The 16,850-nt window shown below is 34.6% G+C and overlaps 1 protein-coding gene across 1 annotated transcript; it reads right to left on the bottom strand.

Annotated features, from left to right (window-relative positions):
- Positions 1-13,582: 13,582 nt before the first annotated feature.
- LOC114517391 lies at positions 13,583-16,684 on the bottom strand. Its single transcript, XM_028537090.1, has 5 exons — positions 16,580-16,684; positions 15,916-15,974; positions 15,171-15,401; positions 14,324-14,509; positions 13,583-13,898 (listed from the first exon to the last, which is right to left on the bottom strand). The coding sequence occupies exons 2-5, from the start codon at positions 15,961-15,963 to the stop codon at positions 13,818-13,820; spliced, it is 546 nt and encodes a 181-aa protein (XP_028392891.1). The 5' UTR covers positions 15,964-15,974; positions 16,580-16,684; the 3' UTR covers positions 13,583-13,817.
- Positions 16,685-16,850: the final 166 nt, after the last annotated feature.

Here is a 16,850-nt window from a genome sequence, read left to right as displayed (position 1 = left end):
CATTTAAAATAATAATGAAGCTTTAACCTGCTGTTTTTGCTCATTATTCTTGTGTAGATTTTTTCTAGTTGAAACACTAAAAGAATCAGTGAATCCTCAATAAAACTAAGTTAGACTAAATCACTAGGAGATACATTAATATTTCAATTGATACACTTGCAAGTTATTCCGATTTCTTGATATGGATTTAGCCAGCTAATCTTATCATCTTTTAAACGATTTCTTATCCGGGGTTAATATTATTATAAATAGATCATTTTAGTAAAGGGATTTTCAGTAACTATTCAGATCCTGAAGGGACCATGTGCATGCGCGTCTTTCCTTCTCTCATATTCGGTGTTCACGGAAATTTACGCTCCATCAAAATATTTCCTTTACTTGATCCTCGCAAACTTACTCTGCATGTGTTAGATCTTTACCATAAGGAATTCGCCTGAAGACGGTTATTCGCCTTGAATGCGTGAGGTCTAGATTTTAAATGTTTGTATAACCTCTTGTATGACTCTTTTCCAAAACAAAGACAGATTTAATGATCAGTCAAAGTAGAAAAATTCATTAATTTGCACAACGCACAGCTTGCAAGGCGATGACAGCACAGTTTATCCGTGACGAAAAGATTATCGAACAGCTTGAAAACATGACTGCATCAGTGTTAGTAATAATTAATAACATTGATTTTACCTACAATCAGTCTGTTGATGATAACTTCACATTGTTCAATATGATTGATGTAAAGTATATTCATCTGAGACAATTAACTTCAAATTGGTCACTTCAGTAAACTGTTATTGCAGTCTGATGTCTATACTACTAGAATAATCGGACATATGTTCACGGGACTAATTCGTGTGTTTAATTAAGTGTGCTTAGTGAAGACGAACAACAACAACAATGCGAAAACATGCCCGCATGAAAAATTTGTGTGTGTTTCCACCCAGGCGCCCACTATGCGCATGTGCGGCTCTATTTCGATGATCTTTTATCCAATTAGCCGCTAACACGACATCATGCAAAGGTATACATGTCTTGGGAGACTTTGATTTTCCCTTTTGTCTCGTGATACGCGCAAAGACATAGAGTGTTCTATTATGGTTACCATATGTGTCATTCTAATTAGAATTCATAATACTTTACCATGTATAAAGCCACAACACGTGACTTATTATGGCTCATTTCATAGGCTAAAATGCTTATGAATTATTAAGAGTAAGATATACTACTCTGTTACACGGTGTTACACATGGTTTTCCACTATTTTAATTGAATCTCACAGTATTAAGTAGGGTTGCGCAGTATTCCACGTGTTACAATGTCGGTGTTACAATGTGTTTCAGTGTACGTGTCACTTAGTTTTACACATAATTAAGTCAACTATATAGTGTTACACAATGCTATAGTATTTGGTAACGAAAAGTATTTGGATTGAAAACTTAGGATTAGTTGCAAAATAGGTTGTGAGTAGTGTTTATGTGACCCTAGCTAATGGATATGCCCGCCGCATGCGAAATAATAAAATCTTATGAATATTTGTTGTCAAAATTAATTGTTCCTTTTCTCCTGAAATGTTAGTTGCATCCTCAGTCGATACAATGAACTTTAGTCACGATAGTTTACTGAGACTGCAGCCAGGAAGTACATAACCGAGTCCAAAATAAAAACCAATGCCGCCAAAAAGCCAAGTGCCTAAAAAGATAAATTAATATACTGACATATAAGTGCTGCTGAAAAATTATCAACTTTCTGGACGTGTGCTTCGGCGAAGGAATTTTGATTTTAGTGACTGGTTGGCGACACTATCAGGAAGTTGATGATTTTTTTTGGGAATGATCGATGCAATATCAGTATCGAGAATGCTAGAATGGCTATATTTAACATATAATATAATAATATAACATACGGTGAATACGTCAAATTTGACAAATGGGGCATTAGGGGAATACAGTGAGGGCTATTAGCTATAATTAGTTATCATGAAATGGTAGGTCAATCAAGCTGCTCCGAAGGTCGAATGGGGGATTGGTAATAGCGCTAGTGACAGGTTGATCAAGGGGATGTTTTTGGAATGAAGTTTTCATTTCCGCCTAAAAACAGTCCCATGATGCAATTTTCAATTTCGGCATGACCTATTGACGCCATCTTAGTTTGTCAGGATGGAAGTACGTAAAACGTTAGGCAAGATATTTATAACCAACAGTAAGTAACTTACCGCTCCTCCAATGAGGTAACCGCAGGCAAACGTTGCGCTGTTGTCGTTTTCTAACATCTGACACAACGACTTGTTTTCGAATATCTCTAGCGGATTTTCAAATGCTTCGGCGGTTCTTGTGAGGAGGGCACTGGAAATGAGTAAATGCAGCGACCAGACTATATGAAGGTGGGCAATCTAAAATCACAAATCTTTGCGTAAGGTTTCAAAATCTATATAGTTCTTTTAGAAGTAGTTACTACTGTAAGTTTCGTGGTCAATAACGTTTGCTTTTAAATTGACTGAAATTGCATAAACAGTCAACAACTCACAGTTCACCAGTCCCAAATGATTTTCGACAGTGTTAAAGTTTAATGTTGGACATTTTAAACTTACAATATGTCTTCGTGAATATTTCTCGTGAATTCTTGTGAATAAAATGGGTAACATCGTAATGCTTATGACCAATCCTCCGAAGGTGGCGTATAAGAAAAATTCGTGTCTCCCAAGGTACCCATAAATTGACGGATCGACGGCGACGAACGGGCGGACAAAATTCGCAACTTCACTCATATTTTTTCCCACGAAAATTGTTGCTAACATAAGTGGAACCTAAAAGGTTTTGAATAAGCGATTGTGCGGTGTTATAAAACGTAGGTCTGTGAACGCTTGTCGTATAGTTGAAACGAAACCCCTGCCACATTGATTTGAATTTGAAAAATTCGCAAAATCCTTAACTTGAAAAGGCCTATATATGATAATCAGAATAATTTGATTCTACGGTTCCTTACTACAGACTAGCAGTCCAATTAATTCCATATATAGTTTCTCATGCAGACCATGGGGTATAACATGCAGGGCTGTAGCCAAACCGTTCGATTGGGGGAGGGGAGGTGCATCTATTTTCATTTATCCATGTTTCACCCCGTATATATCGATGCAATTATTTATTACATGCGTATAGGGATTTATGCAAAGCAGAATGATGAGAAAAAAATCGTATTCACTGTGTTGATTAATTTCATGCAATTTGGTTGAACGTACGATATTCTTCACACGTGAGAAATTGTCGTATGTCATTTTGGCGGCAATTTGTTTACATTTTTTTTTCAAGATGGCGTCGAAATATAGAAGTGAAATTCAAAACATAATTCTCATATTCAAGATTATTTCACATTCAGCACATTCTCAAATCTTTCAGAAAGAATATCTAACTTCTATTGAACACAATTACAAAGAAAATGAACGGTAATAAATATGTTTTGATGTATAAAATTTCGATTTTTGTTGCCGGCGCTCTGTTTTTGTATATTAATTAAAAGCGTGTCGTTGTCAAATTGATCTCTATATACACATTTAATGAACGAATTACTTCATGGTTGGCTCGTTTGTACGATTTTTATTATGAACTCGTTGTGAAGGATCGCAAACTCACTCGTTCGCTACCCTCACTCGTTCGTTTTGCGATCCTTCACAACTCGTGCATAAAAATCACAGGCGTACGCACTCGCCAACCATGAAGTAATCTCTATATATATGTATAGCTATATACACATCAAATACGATATCGACACAGGTTTGCTTACAGTTTCAATAACTTTCAGTACAATCGATAATATCCAGTACTCCATATTCAGTATTATCTAAAGAGATGAGATTTTAGCAGAATTCAGGGGCCGGTTGTATAAAAAGGCAGTTAACTATAGTTAGTGGCAGAACTGACCAATCAGAGTTATGTATTTGTGAGTTAACTAGGATCTAACTAGGCAAAATGTAGTTAAAAGTTTTATACAACCGGCCCCAGGTTAAGACACTTGCTCTGAACTATCGTCTATATAATATGGGATTGGCATTTTTAAAAAGAGGTATCACTCCAGTTGTAATTATAGAGTTCATCGCATGGTTATACTGAGAGCTATTCTTTGTTTGCATATACAATATTTATGACATAATTCTGTAATTAGGCACAATAGTGGAATTTATAACTTAAAATTCTGGAGAAACCATAACACAGAGTGATTTTAATCGATAAATACATGCATGTTGTTATTAAAATTTTGGCGATCTCCTGAAAACACCGTTTAAAACATGATCGAACGACTAAAATCGTTGTGTGTGTGCTTGCTTAAACACGATGGAATTAATTTTATAAAGGTTGTTTTTACTTTATTGACTCCATTCTTTTGTCGAAAAAGTCCCAGGAGGTCCGCATGACAGCTCAATAACAAACGAAAAAAGGAATTCGCTAGCCGTTGAAGCCGGCGTAAACCACGCGGTTTCAGTTGAAAGATTTTTACTTTAATTAAAGCTTGGACAAGAAGAGGCAGGCCAAGTGGGAAATTATGAAATTTGAGCTGATATTTCTCGCTCTTTTTTCTGCATAATGACGACTATAGAACCGTATATGATGTTCAGTTTGGCCTGGCAAAAGCATAAATATATCACAAGCCGGACTGCCTCAAAATAAACAAGACACATGCAACCATATGCAAGGAATACACGCAGTCGGCGTTGAAGATGCATGGCTTGTCTCGTTGAAGCCGATTTCATTGACTGGATATTCTAGTAAACGGATCGAGGAGAATTTTCAAACACATAATCGTAAGTAAACAGTGATATATATTTATATGTTAACTTATTCAGGTTGTCTTAGGTCATATAATTATACACTCGTTCATATTATTTGCTCCGCTTGCTTTGAAGTATAAAATCACGGTATTAATATAATTCGGGTATAAACAGGTGCAAAAATATACAAAATATTTCGTCTTGTTTTCTTTTCGATTGCTTTATAATTGTACTTGAACTACTTATGCATGCATGGTTGTTGCATGAATTCCTTGCACAAATTTATAAAGCCTGCCTATTATATCGCATGCATTTGAGTTGCATGTATATAGCTATGCCTATGCCTATGCCTATGGGTTTAAAATTAGTCTCGCGATTCGGTATACGCAAACTTACAAATGTGATGAAACGCTAAACATGAGCTCCTTTGTATAAGTTTTTGTGACATAATAAAATCTTAATAAGTTAGAGTTGTGGTCGTACCAGCCATTCATCGATCACCGCGTGATGTAATGATATATAGCTTGCATATGCACATAAAAAAACTATATGACCAAGGCGATAATCTAACAAGTCGAAGACTAAAGCCAATGAAAAGCTATAATTAAACATAAACATCACAAGAATGCAATATATCGTTCAATCTCAAGCAAGACCTTAGACCTATAAGTTATAGCTGTATTATTTCTAGTATAAATGTCATAGCCGGTCTTGCACATACTTTTACTTACTAAGATGTTTTGCTTCTTCCAAATTTGTTTTGTACTTCAACATATATCGCTGAGTTTCCCGCCTCAAATTTATGATAAATTATTAATCTCTCAATCGTCCGGTGAGACTCGATATCAAACTGATCAAAATTTTTATATGAGTGTCATATGCTTCTATATTGTATCTACATCCTGTTTCGCGTGTATATATAATATGTTTTTAACAAAAAAAGGTTGAAAGATTCCTTTTTGGAAATGCCATTAAAATTAAAGTTTAATTATGATATCGGCGCTGGAGCCTTTGATGGCCGCATTCATTACACCCACAGTTCCTCGTATTCATCATGATGTATGTCAACAAATTGTGTCTGTAATCTGTGTCTCTAATTAAGCAATGAAGATTCTATAATTCTATTTTATCAGCAATTTTACTTGAGGCAAAATTTCACTTTTATTGCGTATATTGCTTTACAAATTTATGAAATACTCTGACATGAGTTGAAATATCGAAACAAAATTATATCTAAACAAATACACAAATTGCTTTACAAATTTATAAAATATTCTGACATGAGTTAAACGAATATCCAATAACGATCTATAATTATTATATCGTAAGAATATAATTTTTTTATATGGAACAAATCATTAACTGATTCTAAGAAGTCAATTATCTATAAAGTACACTCTCTTTTTGTAGATTGCTTGTGTATATATATGTATATACATACATAATAGGCGTAATGAATGATGGCCTTTGTCAAAAATAATCTGCCATTTTGCTAAAAGCTTACTCTAAAATGTCGATAATTCAGTTTTACATACCTGAGTTTAGACATTTATCTGTATTTAACTGCCAGTCAATAGTCTTCTCAACAGTACGCGTTCAGGTATCGGGTTGAAAATGATTAATACGGCAAATTAATACTCTATCGTTCAATGCACATGCAGTCCCTGGCGGATCTTTTATTCTATATAAACGTGCAGATTAATAGATACATGCATGTGTGAGCATTTAGATATAGATTTTATGCATGTACGTCATTGCATGAACGTCAGTACATGTTATATTGAAGAGATACAATTGGTTTGCTTTTTGAATTAAGATTTTTTCTGGTTCGTAAAAAGATTGAAAGGAAGTATAGCTTGAATTTAACATCCGTTACTTAGGAAAACTGAAGTTATGCACACGAACTTTATAATGTTCTTTCGTTTACAAGGACAAAAAACTTTTAATCATCTTTATGATTCTTTCGTTGGCGAATCGGCGGCGAAAACTTGACAGCCGTTTTTGCGTCGATAACTTGACAGCCGTTTTTGCGTCGATAACTTGGCAGCCGTGACAGGAAGTTGTGCATACAGAACAACAGCATTTTTGTTCTTAAACGAATTGCGATTATTTCTTTCTATGCCAAGGAACATACATGCACCTAAATTATCTAACCATGAGTAGATTGTGGAGCAAAGGTGTTTCAAAGCGCAGGCAAAGAGCAAGAATTCTTTGAAAACCTTTCTAGGAAATTAATGTGCATATTTGACACTGATATCTTCTATATATTCGTTTCAAGAATTCGTTTAGTTTTGTCTATCAATTTTTTTGCCATGTTTTTTAAAAATAGTAGCTACGTTCGTAAGCTGTGCAGGTGCATGGGAAGCGGACATAGAAATAATAGATATAGAATGCGTACTTATCACGAATACGTGTCCCACATTTTGTTCATGCTGTGCCCTTATAAATGCGCCATCTTGAATCTCGCGAGGAGTGAGAAATCTTTCAAAAAAACTTTTAATTCAAAACTTAAATTTTGGGTAAAGGCATATTTTACAGTCAATTATTAGCACACAGAATCAAAAATGCCAAACCCAGTTCGGCATTAAGTTGCAGAACAGAAAAAAACCCAGAAAAACAGAAAAAGCGATAATCGACAATCGAGAAAGAGTCGATATTCACCGTTGAGCACACAAAAACAAACCACCGGCCTATGATGCCTATCGCCATATATATTAATTGTTATGTAGGAAATATAGTTAGTAGAGAATAATGTTTATTGTAATAGGTTGTCAATTACTATTGTCTAGCGAATTTTTCAACTGTGCTTTGTTTTTTAACGCTTTTCGCGTTTTTTACATGCAACCGTTTGTTTACATAAATTGTTATTTGGCTTGAACTTGATTATTTGTCCCATGCATGACCTTGCTTTGATGCAACGATAAATGGTTAAAAACCTTTTTGCCTAGCTACGAAAAACATATCACTCTGTATAGATTTTTAACAGGTTTTCACGTAAAAACGAGCGATTTCTGCATAAATAGTTGAAGCCGTGCGAAGAGAAATGACTATGACTATATTTTATTTCGCTTCTCGTGCATTTTGTGAATAAAAAAGAACACATAAACGAGTTTAATACAATCAAAAAACAAAATTTAGCGTACCTCAGTACCGAAGGAGATCAAATGTTAATTATGTACTCCACACTTTAAAAAGTTATGCCTTGTCTTTGTGTAGGTAATTTTCATTTTTCACACAATAGATACTGCGTTATAATGTCGACAGCGAAGCAGGATTCCATTTTTTCCGTATTATGATTTATGTACGCTTGACACAAGATTGATCGAAAGCTGAGAACAGCTATCATACTCCATCAGTCAATTCATGAAACAATGTAGTCAAAACCAAAGCCAATTAATGCTTCAATGCGTGACAAAAACAAAAACAAAAACAAGCTTTTCTCTCAAACCATAGCTCAAACTCACTCATATCTCGCTCGTCGCGACCGCGCACAAAAAACTCCTCGCAGGAGTCTGAAACGAGGAAAAATGCCCTTATAAATCCGCCATTTTTGGAGACAAATTTTTATAAGGGAAGAGGTATCAGTACGCATTCTATATCTATTATTTCTATGGAAGCGGAGAAGAGTACTGTGAGCGCGTGTTTCCCCCCGAATGTCTGAGCCTTCCCCCCTGCATTTAACTAGTTACTTGTTACACTGGGTGAGTCTTAGCTTGAGAACATGTATATGTGAATACTTAAAAAGAAAAAGATTTTAATCCATTATGTCGCATATTTAATGAAGTATTCATACATATAAACTGACCAGTAAAAAAGTCACTTATAAGCTCGCAACAGAAAATGTTATGTTTGTAATTTAATGTTTCTAAAAGATCCTGCCCAGCTAAGCTGTGCAGTAACTTCACCATATTTTATAGAATACATGCATACCTATCCACGATAGACAGTGCCAACAAATACACCGGATGCAAACAACTATGATACAACTATGTCGTATACATTGAGCTATTTCATTAAAGAGCATGCATTTCTATTTATTAAAAAAGCGGTTTTTAAAGGTTTATGAGCCCGGTTAAAGGCAACCAGAGACATGACCGAGTCCATAGCGAACAATGCCATTGCAAGGAAGCCACACACCTTAAAAAAATTCCACATGTTATGCATAAAAAACCCGGGAAATTTCAAATTTCTCTCCCAAATGTAGAGGAAGAATGCTATTTCATTTGTATTGCTGATTTCAGCAAATACAGTTGAAGGTGAATATAAACGACGTGCATGGCTGGTAGAATATACATTTATAAGTGTGGTCAGGGACGGCAGAACTGCAAGAGGGTGCGTGCCCCCCAATTTTTTCACAAGAATTGTTCCATTTTTCAATGTGGCCTTTGTGCAAACGTGCCCTATAATGAATTATTGACTTTCGCTAGTTTTAGATTTTTCTGGACACATGCAAACTCTATAGCTCATAGTCATTCAAAGCGAACCAATACGTGTGAGATATGCAGACGGTCATTATATTTGAAGAATTTAAAAGTTAAAAGCGTTTGTTTACATCATCTCGAAATTTCCGTCTCGAATGACGCGTCTATAGACATTACTTACCACTGCGCCATATATTTGACCGCAGTTGAAGTCGTAATCCTTGTTATCCTTTGATTGATCCAACATTTTGCATACAGACGTTGTTCCTCCCTCATATGCTTTTTTCTCGTATGTAGACAAGTTTTTAGACAGAAGAGCTGTTGCTACTACTAAGTGGAATGCCCAGAGCGCCTGCAATGCAGTCATCTGTAGAATAATTGTAATAATAATAAATTATTGCTCCGGCGTAAGCGCGACTTTTGTTTTATTTTTGTTGGGTTTTTTATTATTTTTATGGGTTTTTTATTATTTTTAGTGGTCGCAAGTGTGTTTTGGCGCGAAATATATTTTAGATTTAAAAGCTATGCCGGCTAATTTGTACTCAGGGCTTCACCGCACATACGACCAGACGCGTGCTTCATCATATGTCTCCGTATCTCTCTACGTTAAAGTTTTGTCTCGCAATTGTTGCGGTGAACTTATCGAACATTGAAAATAATGACACGCGCGCCAGAGTTAACGCCAGAACAGGCGTGTCGTAAAATCATCAATTTGAAGAAAACCCCACGTATATTTGTTGTATGCAGAGCTTTCGATCCGTTACCCTGCATCAGTTCCTTTTAAAAATGATGATTTACATATTAATTCACCATGCATTACTCATTAGCACACATATTCAAGAATACTTGTTAGTATCAGTGCATACGATATACCTGTTCAATTCTATAATGGGTCCGTTAGGTGCTTTTTTAACAAGATTTATAATTTGTACGCTATAGCAAAAAAGTTAAGATCGGCATTAAATCGGAGTTAAATTTTGCATGGTGTAGTTATCTTTCAAATACCAAATTCAAATTTGAAGGGTCGAATATTACGATGCAAAATATTTTGTAAAAGTGTGCTACCAGGCTTACAGAAAGTGCGCCATATTTTTTCTCCATCAATCCACTGAAAGCGCAAATCAATCCAAGAACGGCAATTCCAATCCCAACGCCAACACTGAACAAGTAAAATTCGTATCTTCCTAAAATTCCATTATCGTAAGGATCTAAAGAAGGGGTACCACTTCTCGTGAAATCGCGGAACTCCTCCGTAAATTGGGCCATAAAGCCCATCCCTATTACCAGCGGGCACTGCAAAGAAAAACAAAATACAGGTTAAGTAATTAAGCTTGTAGCTACACCACGTAAGTACATAAGATACTACAAAGCTTTCGGTCCTTCATCATTGCAATTGCACTGATGAAGGCCCGGGTTAACGGACCGAAAGCTTTGTATTTTTTTATATACTTACGTGGTGTACCTACAAGCTTAATTACTTATCGATTGTCACCATGCAAACGTACAAGAATATTAAAATACAGATTGTCTAAGAAAAGCAAGGTCGTAAACTTCGTTAATCGCGTAATCGAAAACCGCCTTCTTTCACCGCTGGAAATCAAACAGACAAATGAGCCACTAGTGAGCTTAAGCCAGTGACGTTTTTGACAACCCAAACGGCACGAGTAACGTCAAAAGACTGTGTCAAGGATTGTGACTGCTGAAACTTTACCTCCGGTCAACGTATACCTCTTTTTAAAAACGTCCCTTTCTTAAGCTCACTATTGTCTCATTTGTCTGGCGTGCACACGCATTGGCGCTCATAATAAATTCAAATTTGCTTCGTTTTGCCTTCAATCATGCAGGCAAGTTTAATTTCGACCACTAATTTTCATTATAAAAATATTTAATCAATACTTTGTGGTTATGAACTGAAGAAAGGTATCATTGGGAAGATAAATAATTGCTCTTTCAAACTGTGTAAGGATTAAATCATCAAATTCAATAATTATATTCTTTTGTGAACTTTCTGTTGATTTGAAATAGCTATATAATTCTCTTACAATTTGAGCAAACTTTAACACAATCGAAACAATCTTTACGTCTACCATCTCATCTAATGAAGAGAAAGAATAAAGGAATTGTTTAACCTTAATCTATATTAGTTTCAAAAAGGAATTATATTATGTAACAATGTTAGAAAGATCGACGCCATTATTACTGAGATGAATACAAAAGTAGCTTCGATTGAAGTGTAATTTTCTTCTCGGCGTATCCCGAGAAATCTTTTCATTTTCACAATATTTTGAGATTATACAATAAACATACTTTGTAGATGCTTTTTAGGTTTGCAAAACATTTTTATTGTTGCAAATTTTAGTACTGTTGCATGAAGATATTACTGAGCGTATTCTACGCGACATATAGCCGGAAAAATATCTTCTCTTAATTCTGAATAAAAGAAAAGTTAAAATCGTCAAGTAAATAGGTCCATAAACAGTTCCCATATACTCATATGTAAAGCCTAAACTGATTTTATAGCTGAAAGTGTTGTAGAATTTCACTAAATTTCTATAATAGGATCGTGTGCATGAAGGAAATTTTTAAACATTATATACTGAATAGCCGTATTCATATAACTGTTCTCGAAACCACCTGCTATTTTCCAACACGCTCATCGGGACAATTGGCAATAATGATTCGGTTTTATGCACATTTATACACACCTAAAATTACAAAACCTGGATGTTTATCTGTATTATCCCGTCTGTTCTTTTTCTGCTATGGTTTCGTTTGGTTTCACTGTTTGACAATTCCACGTCGAATTTTCGTTTAATGGGATTTGCTCATGTATACATTTGGCTGAAATTTACAATACATTTCTGCTTCAACCAATAGCATAGCTTCATTCTTTAGAGAGCATAGAAAAGCATTATCCGAATGGACAAAAGCTTCCAAGAGCTGCGACATGTCCATTACATACGTAGCAATATACATACATACATAAATTTATTAATGAGCATGCTCGTTCCGAGAAATACACTCAGGTTCGAATAAAGACAATTTCGTCTTGTAGTTATATACTAAACTATTACACTGAAATATATTTCTATATAGATGAAGGGAACAAGGATTTATATTTCAACATTATTGTATAATTACAATATAGTAATAATATTTTTTTATATGAACATTATAGTTATATAGAGTTACATAGAGTTTTACGTTACCGAGAAAAATGGTATTTAAACACACGTCCAAATATATATATATATATATTGAGCGCTCTTCAACCATTGTCAAGTTCTGTGAACTCTTCGTTACAGTTAATTCTTTGTATATATATATATATATATATATATATATATATATATATATATATATATATATATAGTGGATCTAGGAAAGGTTGTCCGAAAATATATACATATATAGAAATAGTTGTGACATGTGACCACATATTTCCATCACGTGTCATATCTAATTACGCATGCAAACGCTGCAAAATTGCTTCAAGGCAATTGCTTAGTTGAGATATTTTTGTTGTAGAATGCCTAAGCCGTATTCAGACGATATAAGATGGGGGATTGTGTGGCAGAAATTATTTTATAACAGGTCTTCAACCAGAGTTGCTGTCGATTTGTTTGTTTCGTCAAGGACAGTAGATCGCGTTTTCAACCTGTTTATTAATACTGGTAACGTTACGTCGCCCCATAAGTTTTGCAGGCCTCTTTGTAGCAACAACACTTTACCAGCATGAGGAACTGGCAATATGTGAAATAATTCTCAGACATCCAGAGCTATACCTTAAGAAAATCGCCGATCAATTAGAAAACGCTGACATTCGGTCCTAGATCCACTATATATATATATATATATATATATATATATATATATATATATATATATATATATATATATATATATATATATATATATATATGTGAAATAATTCTCAGACATCCAGAGCTATACCTTAAGAAAATCGCCGATCATATATATATATATATACAACCGCTACAACCGATATATATATATATATACAACCGTTTGCAAAAACGTTGGCCGCAGATGGATATATAGATAGATACTCGAAATCTAATTAGAATTGTGTAATATGATTGAAATCCCATGCTAATGTAATCATATGCAATTCTAATTAGACTTCGAGTATGTATCTATCTATCTATCTACGGCCAACGTTTTCGCAAATGGGTGTATATATATATATATATATATATATATATATATATATATATATATATATATATATATATATATATAGTGCTCAATACCAATACAATAGTAGAGCAAATAAATCAATCAACAAATTACAATTTTAAAATTTTATTTCGCTACACTGTGTTTCACGTATAAGTCACCAATAAGCTTAATAAATGTGAATATGATAACATACTACATGGAATTATTTCTCTCTATTTTATTGAACTTAAAATCACTATTCGTTTGTAATTTAATGTTCCTAAACAATCCTGCCCGGCTAAGCTGTGCAATAACTTCACCATATTTTGTAGAATACATACCTATCCACGATAGACAGTGCAAACAAATACACCAGATGCAAACTAATCTATGCCGTATACATTGAGCTATTTCATTAAAGAGCATGCATTTAAATTTATTGAAAAAGTGGTTTTTAAAGGTTACAATTGAGCCCGGTTAAAGGCAACCATAGACATGACCGTGTCCATGGCGAACAATGCCATTGCAATGAAACCACACACCTTAAAAAAAATTCCATATGTTATGTATAAAAACAGGGAAATTTCTCTCGCAAATGTAAAGGAAGAATGCTGTTTAATTTGTATTGCTGAATTCAACAAATATAGTTGAAGGTGAATATAAAAGACGTGCATGGCTGGTAGTATATACATTTATAAGTGTGGTCAGGAACGACAGAACCGAGGGTATGTGCCCCCCAATTTTTTCACAAGGATGTATCCATTTTTCAATGTGGCCTTGGCGCAAACGTGCCCTATAGTGACTTTCGCTAGTTTTAGCTCTATAGCTCATAGTCATTTAAAGCGAACCAATACGTGTGAGATATGCAGACGGTCATTGATATGAAGAATTTAACAGTTTAAAGCGTTTGTTTACATCATTTCGAAATTTCCGTCACGAATATGACGCGTCTATAGACATTACTTACCACTGCGCCATATATTTGACTACAGTTGAAGTCGTAATCCTTGTAACCTTCTGATTGATCCCACATTTTGCATAGCGACATTGTTCCTCCCTCATACGCCTTTTTCTCGTATGTAGACAAGCTTTTAGCCAGAAGAGATGTTGCTACCAGTAAGTGGAATGCCCAGAGCGCCTGCAGTGCGGTCATCTATAGAATAATTGTAATAATAAGTTATTACTCCGGCGTAAGCGACTTTTGTTTAATTTTTGTTGGGTTTTTTATTATTTTTAGTGGTCGCAAGTGTGTTTTCGCGCGAAATATATTTTGAATTAAAAAGCCACCGGTTAATTTGTACCCAGGGCTTTACCAGACATACGCGCTTCACCAGACGCTTGCAGAAGATCATATGTCACCGCATATCTCTTTACGTTAAAGTTTTCTCTCGCAATAGTTGCGGTGAGCTTATCGACATTGAAACAGGCGTGTCGTTAAATCATCAATTTGAAGAAAACTCCACGTATATTTGTTGTATGCAGAGCTTTCGATCCGTTAACCTGCATCAGTTCCTTTTAAAAATAATGATTTACTTATTAATTCACCATGCATTAGCACACATATTCCAGAATGCTTGTTAGTATCAGTGCATACGATATACCTGTTCAATCCTAATGGGTCCGTTAGGCGTTTTTATAACAAGATTTATAATTTGTACGCTACATACTATGTGAAAGAGCAAAAAAGGATCGGCATTTAATTGGACTTAAATTTTGCATGGTGTAGCTACCTTTCAAATTCCAAATTCCAATTTGAAGGGTCGCATTTTACGATGCAAAATATGTTGTAAAAGTATATAAGCCACTAAACTTACAGAAAGTGCGCCGTATTTTTTCTCCATCAATCCACGGAGAGCGCAAATCAAACCAAGAACGGCAATTCCAATCCCAACGCCAACACTGAACAAGTAAAATTCGTATCTTCCAAAACTGCCATTATCGTAAGGATCTAAAGAAGAGTCGATACTTGCGTATAGTTGAGTTGTGAAATCGTGGAACTCCTTGGTAAAATGAGCCATAAAGCCCATTCCTATTACCAGTGGGCACTACAAAGAAAAAAAATACAGGTTGTCTCAGAAAAAGCGAAATCGTAAATTTCGTTAATCGCGTAATCGAAAACCGTCTTCTTTATAACCGCTGGAAATTAAACAGACAAATAGTGAGCTTAAGCAAGTGACGTTTGACAACCCAAACGGCACGAGTAACATCAAAAGACTGTGTCAAGGATTGTTACTGGTGAAACTTTATCTTCCGGTCAACGTACTTGTTTTCAAAAACGTCGCTTGCTTAAGCTCACTAATTGCATTGGCGCACACACAAGCTCATAATAAATTCACATTTGCTTCGTTTTGTCTTTAATCATTCCGGCAAGTTTAATTTCGACCACTAATTTTCATTTCAAAAATATTTAACTAATTCTTGTGGCTATGAACTCAAGAAAGGTATCATTGGAAAGCTAAATAATTGCTCTTTCAAACTGTATAAGGATTAAATCATCACATTCAATATATTCTTTTGTGAACTTTCTGTTGATTTGAAATAGCTGTATAATTTTCTTACAATTTGAGCAAACTTTAACACAGTCGAAACGATCTTTATGTCTACCATCTTGAGAGTATCTAATGAAGAGAAATAATAAATAACCTTAATCTATAAGTTTCAAAAAGGAATTATATTATGTAAAAATGTTAGAAAGATCGACGCCATTATTACTGAGATAAATACAAAAGTAGCTTAGATTGAAGTGTCATTTTCCTCTCGGCGTATTCCGAGGAATCTTTTCTTTTTCACAATATTTTGCGATTACACAGTAAACATACTTTGTAAATGCTTTTTAGGTTTGCAAAACATTTTTATTGTTGCAAATATTAGTACTCTTGCATGAAGATATTACGGAGCATATTTTACGCGACATATAGCCGGAAAAATATCTTCTCTTAATTCTAAATTAACTCAGTAAAGAAAAGTTAAAATCGTCAAGTAAATAGATCCATAAACAGCTCACTATACTCATATATAAAGCCTGAACTGATTCTTTAGTTGAAAGTGTTGTAGAATTTCACAAAGTTCCTATTATAGGATCGTGTGCATGAAAGAAATTTTTAAACATTATATAATTATAGTCGTATTCGTATAACTGCATATCGAAACCATCTGCTATTTTCCAACACGCTCATCGCGACAATAGCAATAATGATTCGATTTTATGTACATTTATACACACCTACAATTTTAAACCTGGATGTTTATCTGTATTATCCCGTCTGTTCTTTTTCTGCTATGGTCTCGTTTGGTTTCACTGTCTGACAATTCCACGTCGAGTTTTCGTTTAATGGGATTTGCTCATGTATAGCTACATATATGTATACGTAGCTATATATATTCATACAAACATAAATTTATTAATGAGCATGCGCATTCCGAAAAATATACTCTGGTTCGAAGTAAAAAAACCTGACATCTTTGAAATTCAAATTAGCTGCATAGCGGCTGTA

The sequence above is a fragment of the Dendronephthya gigantea genome, unplaced genomic scaffold (assembly GCF_004324835.1).
Source record: "Dendronephthya gigantea isolate DGI-Jeju-01 unplaced genomic scaffold, DenGig_1.0 000007F, whole genome shotgun sequence".
NCBI classification, from domain to species: Eukaryota; Metazoa; Cnidaria; class Anthozoa; order Malacalcyonacea; family Nephtheidae; genus Dendronephthya; species Dendronephthya gigantea.
This window is presented reverse-complemented; position numbering and strand designations above follow the sequence as displayed.